This window comes from Sinocyclocheilus anshuiensis, unplaced genomic scaffold (assembly GCF_001515605.1).
Source record: "Sinocyclocheilus anshuiensis isolate Anshui unplaced genomic scaffold, SAMN03320099.WGS_v1.1 scaffold1023, whole genome shotgun sequence".
NCBI classification, from domain to species: Eukaryota; Metazoa; Chordata; class Actinopteri; order Cypriniformes; family Cyprinidae; genus Sinocyclocheilus; species Sinocyclocheilus anshuiensis.
Genome location: NW_015546084.1, coordinates 984817 through 994272, shown reverse-complemented (window position 1 = coordinate 994272; position 9456 = coordinate 984817). Strand labels below are relative to the sequence as shown.

Below are 9456 nucleotides of genomic sequence, written 5' to 3'. Positions count from 1 at the left end.
CGAACCCGCAACCTTTGGGTTACAAGTCCGACTCTCTAACCATTAGGCCACGACTTCCCCACAGATAAACATTTTTTATGTTTATCTGTGTCATATAGGTCAAATGGAAAGGGAAAGATTTGTTTGACCTGGTGTGCCGGACCATTGGTTTGAGGGAAACGTGGTTCTTTGGCCTTCGATACACAGTGAAAGACACTTATGCCTGGCTGAAGCCTGATAAACGGGTGAGATGTAACCGCAGTGCAGAGCTGGTACTGAAAGCTTTATATAATAATATAGGAATTGCTCTGACAAGTTTGTTTTAAATCCATCTAGGTTTTGGATCAAGAAGTTCCGAAGGACTCTCTGATAACATTTCATTTTCTCGCCAAATTCTTTCCTGAGAAAGTCGAGGATGAGCTTGTTCAGGAAATTACTCAGCACCTCTTCTTCTTACAAGTATGTGGGAGTTGTTCTTGTGAATCTGGCATGATTTCTGTCCATGATGGTCTTTTCCGCTCTACAGAAACCTCTTTTTGGGTTTTGCAATGATTTATCTTGTTTTCATTGAGAAAAGGTCTGCTAAAGTTGAAATGAAAACTCTTCCTGTTTCTTTACCAAGGTCAAAAAGCAGATACTAGATGAGGAGATATTTTGCTCTCCGGAAGCCTCTGTTCTTTTGGCGTCATATGCTGTTCAAGCCAAGGTAGGTCTCCATATCAGTTTTCAATCATAGGATGCATCTAATTATATACTGTCTATTAAATATTTCCTGTTTGTCTTCCTTTCTGCAGTATGGGGACTATGATCCAAACTTTCACAAGCCAGGTTTTTTAGCTCAAGATGAACTCTTGCCCAAAAGAGTGAGTGAGAATGGGTTCATTTATCAATCTCCAGCATTTGCATTCATCAACATGACTTGTGTGTTTGATTTCTGTGCTTTATTGTGCAGGTGCTGATGCAGTACCAGATGACACCAGACATGTGGGAAGAGAAGATAACAGCTTGGTATGCTGAACACAGAAATATCACAAGGTAAGACTGTGCATATCCTGTGGTGTCCATGTAAATTGCTTGGATATAAAAGACACACTACATTTGTTTTGTGTTTGTAGGGACGAGGCTGAGATGGAGTATCTAAAAATAGCACAGGATCTAGAGATGTATGGAGTTAGTTACTTTTCTATTACAGTAAGTCTCTGTTCTTATTTCTTAAAATATTTCTTTATTGTAATATTTTCTTTATTTTTTGGGAGAAAGCTAACCTCTGCCAAACTCAATTTACAGTGCGGTCCACACTTCATTTGTTATTTTGAAAATTAAAAAAAAAGTAATTAATTCAAAATATTTATGTATTTATTTTAAAAATTAAATTAGAAAAATGCAAAATAAAAGCATTTGGTTGTCTTGACTTTTGGATCCCACTGTGTTTATTGGTATTCAAAATTGAGATCAGTTGGAATGATTGCATTTCTCTTGGTATATTTTTTATGTATCTTGCGTGTAGTTACCACCAAATTATAGATGATGAATTATAAGTGATTAATTAAATCTCTACTAAATCTCACAGCAAAATAAGAGGGACACAGAGCTGCTTCTTGGAGTTGATGCTCAGGGTCTTCATATCTACAGCCCCAACAACAAGCTCAGCCCCAACAAATCCTTCCCCTGGAGTGGAATCCGAAACATCTCGTACAGCGAGAAAGAGGTTGAGAGAGGAAATTCTTGACCAAAAATATTATTTTTCATTTAATTTCATTTACATTTTATTTATAGGTGCCTTACATGACACTCAAGGACACCTTACAATAAAACCACAAACATTAAATGACAATATTGGTTATTATAGCCTAATTATTAATTAATAATACAGAATTGGTGTGTCTTCTCAGTTTACTATCAAACCATTGGACAAGAAAAAGGAAGTTTTTAAATTCTACTCCTCTCAGCTCAGAGTTAACAAACTGGTAAGTTACTTTCATAAGTGTTTCTGTAATAAAGTGTTTCAAAATAGTTGCTAATGTCATTTGTATAAATTAGATCTTACAGCTGTGTATTGGAAACCATGACCTGTTCATGAGGAGGAGGAAGGTGGATTCCATAGAGGTCCAACAGATGAAGGCTCAGGCCAAAGAGGAGAAGGCCAGGAAAAAGGTCTATCTTTTTTCACTTCCATTCATTAGTTTAATGTTTATTGTCATTAACCTTTGTGGTGTTACATTTCTGATTTGTTCTCTTCAGTTCTCTTGAATTATTCATTTAATGTTTATTATGGTAATCGAGTATTCATTAAATATAATGAACAATACACCTATAAACATTATAATAACACTGAGGCATTATACACTAACTTAAAGGTTTATCTTCAGTATAGAATATGGTACACTATCGTTAAAAAGTTTGGGGACAGTCAATTTTTAATAATAGAACATTTTAATTTAAATTCTATTATAAATTTAATATAATTGAAATTAACATTTTCATTCAGCAAGGACGCTTTCAATTGATCAAAAGTGACCGTGAAGACAATTATAATGTTTTAAATATTTCTCTTTCAATTAATGCTGTTCTTTTGAATTTTCTATTCATCAAAGAAAACATAAACTGTTTCCAAACTAATGTTAGGCAGCACAGCTGTTTTCAATATTGATAAAAGTAATAAGAAATGTTTCTTGAGCATCAAATCGGCATATTAGAATGATTTGTAAAGGATCATTTGACACTGGAGATTGGATTAATGACTGTTGAAAATTCACCTTTGCCATCAAAGAAATAAATTAAATTTTCAAATGGAAAACAGTTTTTTTTTATATTGTGGAATATTATTACAATTAACTTTTTTTTACTGTATTATTGACCAAATAAATGCAGCTTTGGAGACCATAAGCAATGCCTTTGAACATGTACATGAATTAATCAGATTTTTAAAAATGTATTTAGTGTCATCTTGTGCAAGATCTCTCCCATTGTCTTGTGTGTGTGTGTGTGTGTGTGTGTGTGTGTGTGTGTGTTTAGGTTGAGCGTCAGATTCTTGCACGGGAGAAGCAGATGAGAGAGGAAGCGGAGCGAGCGAAAGAAGAGATGGAGCATCGTCTGTTCCAGCTACAGGACGAGGCTCGAATGGCCAATGAAGCTCTAGTGAGGGTTTTGCCAAGCTTGAAATTGAGTGATGCCAAATAGTTTACTTTCTTTTCCCCGCCAGCTTGTAATATATGTCCTCATAGCCTCAGCGGTATAAAAGTATGTGGTCCAGACGTAAATTTGAGATGAACTGCAGAGCTATTAAGGTCCAAACCATTGTCCTGGACTCCCATTAGAATTCCATCCATGCTCTGAGACTCCCTGAGCCTGATCCGGTAAGCCTTTCTTTAACTGTCTCCCTTTCTGCAGCTGCGTTCCGAGGAGACGGCCGACCTTCTGGCAGAGAAAGCCCAGATCGCAGAGGAGGAGGCCAAACTGCTGGCCCACAAAGCAGCTGAAGCAGAACATGAGAGGCAGAGGCTGGAGGTCACAGCCCTCAAAACCAAAGAGGAGAAGAGACTGATGGAGCAGAAGATGAGAGAAGCAGAACAACTGGCGGTTAAGCTTGTTGAGCAGTCGGAGAGGAGGTGGGCCAGTAGGGTTGTCAGTAGTTGATACCAGTACCAGTGAAAATTATGGATACTAATTACACAGTAAAATTATCATGTTAATGAACACACTTCTTAGTTAAATAGTTTAGTTTTTAAAATGTTTTTGAAAAAAATTCTCTTCTGCTCTCCAAGGCTGCAATTATTTGATCAAAAATATAGTAAAAACAGTAATATTTTGAAAAATAACTATTTAATTATAAATATAATTTAAATAATAATTTAAAATAACTGTTTTCTATTTTCATGTATTTTGAAATGTAATTTATTTCTGTGATGACAGCTGAATTTTCAGCAGCCATTACTCCAGTCTTTAGCGTCACATGATACTTCAGAAATCATTGATATGCTAATATGCATTTTGTGCTCAATCATTTTTTTTAATCAAAGTTGAAATCATTCAAATGTTTGGGGTATGAACAATAAAAAAATTATAATTTAAACCTTGTATTCAGCAAGGAAGCATTTAATTGATCAGAAGTGACAGTACAGATTTTTAGAATGCTACAAAAACATCATATTTCAGATAAATGTCGTTCAATTAACTTTCTATTCATCAAGGAGACCTGAAAAAAATGATCATGGTTTCCACAAAAAATATTAAGCAGCAAAAATAGTTTTTCTTCATTAAAATATTTTATACACACACACACACACAAAAATGCTGTAATTATATCAAAATACTTGACACTCAGTGCTGTGATTGTCCAACCAGAATCAAGTATTACAGAGACATGTAATTTGAGAAGTTCAATTCTTGTCTTGTATTTTGTGGTTCAGATTGAAGGAGGCAGACCACCTGAAACAGGATCTGAATGAGGCTAAAGATGCAGAACGGAGGGCAAAGCAGAAACTCCTGGAAATCACCAAATCAACATACCCTGTAATGCTGCTATGACATGTTAGAGAAGTATTCTGCTGTTTTATCACGCTTATTATGCTTTCAAAACATGTCATTTGTGTCATGCACTCAGTTAATAGCAGCATACTCCAGCCCTCCTCCATCCACTGGGCCAGAGAGTCCAGATAGGACTGTAGACATGGCCAGCTCCATCAGAATGGACTTCAAGGACTCGGATATGAAAAGACTTTCCATGGAGATTGAGAGAGAACGGTACGCACTTGATCACATTCTGTCTGTAGAACTATTGAAAACTGAAGCTGAATATATGCTGCTGTCTTGTGTGTGTGCGTGTGTCAGGCTAGAGTACATGGAGAAGAGCAAACATCTTCAAGACCAGCTGAAGGAGCTCAAATCGGAGATTGAATCCTTGAAGTTGGAAGAGCAGCATCAGGCTGGACTCTACAGTCTCAGGAGTTACACTGAACCTCCTTATATTCCCCACAGCAATGTAAGAAACACTCAGGCATAATGAATGATCACCGCAACTAATTTATTGGAAAATAGGCTTTGATAGATGGTTAAGTCATATATCAAACATTTTGGGGTTGAATTTCCTGCAGAAATAACTAAAATAACTAAAACATACAACCATTCAGAAGTTTGAGGTCAGTAGGATTTATTCAGCAGGGGTGCATTAAATGTTTTAGAAGTGAAGTAAAGACTTTTATAATGTTATAAAAAATTATATTTCAAATAATTGTTGCTCTTTTGTCATTTCTGTTCATCAGACAATCATGACTTGTTTTTAACAAATAAAATAAAAATAAGAAATGAGCCCTAAATCAGCATTTTAGAATGATTTTGAAGGATCATGTGACACTAAAGACTGGAGTAATGATGCTGAAAATTCTGTTTGCTATAATAGAATAATCATATATTGTTATTTTAATATATATATCAAAATAGAAAACATTTATTTTAAATTTTTATATTTTGCTTATTTTTATTAAATAAGCATTAAGAAAACATTACTGATATAAATACAGTTTGGTGGTCAGTAAGATTTTTTTGTTTTTTAAAAGATGTCTCTTATGCTCACCAAGGCTGCATTTATGTGTAAAAAAAAAAAGAGGGGGTTTTATTTATTTATTTTAATTTATTTATTTATTATAAATAAATACGTTTAGAAATGTGACTACTCGGTAAAGGTGCACTGAACCACAAAGTGGATCTTTGCTGTCAAATTGCATGCATGTTTTAATCGAATTTAATCAGCAGAAAATGTTGTGTTTTTCCAGTTCCCATCATGAAATAGTTTGCATTCCTCAAAAGACTGTAACAGTGTTCTTATTCTGCCGGGTCTGTCTGTTGCAGAGAAATTCTGCCTACATGGCTCAGATGGCCTTCTACGAGGAAGTGTGAAAGAACAATCCAGTCTCTGTTTCAGGAGCAGGAGGATCTGGAGAAGCAGTTTGCAGCTATCACTGAAGCATGCAACCTCATATACTGTGCTTTTAAGATTAATATATTTCTTTTACTTTTTTTGAGCAATTTGGTTTTGTGTACACTTCAATTCAGGTTTTACTACTACCACAAATTGTTTGACACTTTCAAGCACATGAAACTGTTTGTTTACATGCCAAAAATATTTGCTGGATATGCAAGTGACATTTCTGATACAGATAGTGCCTTCAGAATTCTCAAATCTTTGAGTGATGAACACAAGCATGTTGATAAGGTTGGAAGCCACCAGAAATACTAGGACTTAATCTTTTCCTATGGGATGCTTGATCAGTTTAACACTAGGTGCCTTTAACAAATGCCACAGATGGTGGTTTTAACTACAATATCAACCAGTGTCAATTCATTTGATGTATTTGCATGTTTTGAACTGTGGATTGTGTTCTTTTTTTATTGTTTTTCTCCTTGGTGCTTTTTTGAATGTGTAGATGATTGATATTTTCCAGTACACTCCAGTGCTTTTGGAAAAGCTTGCACTACTCATTGGGCTGAATGATTCTCTACCCATGCACTCTTTCTCGCGGTATGACTGGTCGTATAACCCGCTCGACAAGCACGTCAGCTGTAACTATCATATTCAGGAACAGCGGGAGATTGATGGCCTCTCTGTTTATAAATGTGCTGTACTCATCCATTTTGGCTGGAGACTCAGACTCTGAGTGTTTTTTGAATCCGTGACAGTTTTTGATATAGTGATACACAGGCAGATTTATTGGTTTATCTACCATTTTCTATTCCTAAATCAACTGACGCTTGGACTTGGTGTTACGGTTATGAGCCATGTTGACATTTCAGCACATTTACATCTGAGTAACATTTCAGATCTGTTTTTTCCCCTTTAAAAATAGGTTTTTGGTTTTATTAGAGAACGCCAGAATGTCCTTTGTTTCAAAATGCAAAATGCAATGTATCCAATTACACAGGACACATACATTTTGTACTCATTTTTTAATGTTTTGAATGCTTTTGGGTATAAAGATAGTGAGTTTGTTGCTGAAATGTTGATTTGAGAAAAACGTGCACTCGTGTATAAAGGGATGAGTTGTTAATTATGTTGGAGGAGCTGAAAGGTTGTTATGCCTCATTATGTTACAGCATTTAGCAGCATTAATGGATTTTGGAGCAATATCTTTTGTAAATACACTACATGCATTGCTAAGTCTTAGTTTAAGTGCAAGACATTCCTGTTATCGTCAGCATGACTGTGCACATTAGCTTGAGATGTCTTAGGCAATTGTTCATGTTTTAATGAATGCCGCAACCAAGTTTGTCTTTGTCTTTATCCATCTGCACCACGTAAAAAACCTTGTTTTTTGCATAAATGTCATAACGTCATTATCAACCAGGATCATTTTCACTCTCTGATTGATTGAAACACCTATCACAGCACAAGTTGCCTTTGTTCAATATGTGTGCCATGGATTCAGACACAGATTGTCCATATGAATGTGTGGACATGCAGCAATCTCATGCGCAGTGAATTGTAAACTGATATACAAATAAACTGAAAAGATGCATTTGAGAGTTTTTGTGCTTTGTGTTTGTCGTCTGATGCAGGTACTGTGAAAAACAACAAGAGACCAAAACATAGAAATCCAATTTGTGTGTCAGACCATTTATCTCACACTTGTTTATGGTTATCTGCAGAACATCCAGTGCTTCAGTGTTTATCTCTTGAGGGTAAAGGACGAAGTGAAAAGAGTCTCGGAGTGTCTCACAATACGAAAAATTCCCAGTCGCTGCCAAAAGAGGGCGAAATAAACCACTTTATGCTGCTGAATATCTCTTACAATGTGTTCTACTGAGCTTTAAAAAGATGGTTCTTTCTCTAGAAATTGATTAATAATGATCAAATTACATTTCAGAAGCATTCTCTTTGTATCGTTACCTCATGGATATGACACTGGTTTCCTACGCCATATAACGTTATTGGGGATTCAAGTCCCAGCTGAGGTGGGTTTCATGGTGGTCCGGTGGAAGCATGTTTGGCCCATAACCCAAACGTTGATGGACTGAGACCATCTTTTTGTAAGACCTGCTGTTGTCTTCTGGGAAAGAAAACGTAACGAGCGAGAAAAAGGTTAGTGGTTGTTTAACAGTAGAGCGGATATGAAGCTCAAAAAGCGTTTAATTTTTTATTCTTACACAAGTTTTAAAGAGCAACCTCCCTCACTAATGGCTGTTCATTGCAAATGTATGACACGTGATAAAGTTAAGGTCACAATCGAATACATTTCACAAACATCCTCCTACTTTTATTACTAGTTTTAGATGATATCATAACTAGCGCATTTCAATTTTTAGACATATTTTGATTTTTGTTTTTTTATTGCGTTTATGTTTTATTATTTAGCATATTTTGATTTATTCGGGCACTCTAATGTTTTGTGATAAAGGAAAGTGGCCTCCTTTGATACAGAAGTTATGGGTAGTTATAGTAGATTAATGATGCATCTGAGGCCTGTTATATTTTTTTCTGGTGGCTACAACAACAATCAGATCCACCCACAAATATTTAATGTACAGTGAAATATGGATGTGTCCAAAGCTGTATATTTTATCATGCATTATCATACATTACACATTCAAGGCCATCTGGCAAGTAGTTGAAAGAAGGTGGAAATCTTGTGGAAAATCCAACTTGGTGTTGAGGATTAGAACTAATTATATTATTTTCTGAAATTCCATTAGATGCAAGTTAGAGATGCAAATTGCTTTGAAGGACAGTTTTGAATCAGAAAGCCCGGAATAGCATATGAGTGAGTAGGCTTACAATGTGCATAAAGTGATCCAGATACTGTATTATCATCAAACACACCAGATCAGTCCATTTAAGTTAGTGAAATGTCCACTCATTGCAAACGTGTAAAATTTGTTATTTTTATTACTACTCATTTTATTTAGTTTTCTTTAATTTTATATCCGTAACCATTCATGCATTATCATACATTACACATTCAAGGCCATCTGGCAAGTAGTTGAAAGAAGGTGGAAATCTTGTGGAAAATCCAACTTGGTGTTGAGGATTAGAACTAATTATATTATTTTCTGAAATTCCATTAGATGCAAGTTAGAGATGCAAATTGCTTTGAAGGACAGTTTTGAATCAGAAAGCCCGGAATAGCATATGAGTGAGTAGGCTTACAATGTGCATAAAGTGATCCAGATACTGTATTATCATCAAACACACCAGATCAGTCCATTTAAGTTAGTGAAATGTCCACTCATTGCAAACGTGTAAAATTTGTTATTTTTATTACTACTCATTTTATTTAGTTTTCTTTAATTTTATATCCGTAACCATTAGTTTATATATAAATATATATATATATATATATATGAATTATTATTAAATATATTATTAAAATGTAATAATATATAAAAATATAGTAATATAACATTTTTATTATAATTTAATGTAAAAAGCTAGAACAAAAATTGGCATTTGTTTTTAAATAAATATTTATAAATATAATTTAATAA

General features: G+C 34.9%; 1 protein-coding gene across 1 annotated transcript in view; it reads left to right on the top strand.

The window, feature by feature from the left end:
* The window catches only part of LOC107700034 (merlin-like), an 8825-nt gene extending 1335 nt beyond the window's left edge, over nt 1–7490 (top strand). The window contains exons 3-17 of the mRNA XM_016501534.1: nt 99–224; nt 316–438; nt 602–685; nt 774–842; nt 932–1014; nt 1095–1170; nt 1550–1687; nt 1872–1946; nt 2020–2133; nt 2995–3117; nt 3370–3587; nt 4389–4491; nt 4583–4722; nt 4810–4960; nt 5827–7490. Of these exons, the coding sequence (XP_016357020.1) occupies nt 99–224; nt 316–438; nt 602–685; nt 774–842; nt 932–1014; nt 1095–1170; nt 1550–1687; nt 1872–1946; nt 2020–2133; nt 2995–3117; nt 3370–3587; nt 4389–4491; nt 4583–4722; nt 4810–4960; nt 5827–5874 (1671 nt within the window). The 3' untranslated portion in view covers nt 5875–7490. The remainder of the gene's footprint in view (nt 1–98; nt 225–315; nt 439–601; nt 686–773; nt 843–931; nt 1015–1094; nt 1171–1549; nt 1688–1871; nt 1947–2019; nt 2134–2994; nt 3118–3369; nt 3588–4388; nt 4492–4582; nt 4723–4809; nt 4961–5826) is intronic.
* The last annotated feature ends 1966 nt before the right edge of the window (nt 7491–9456 follow it).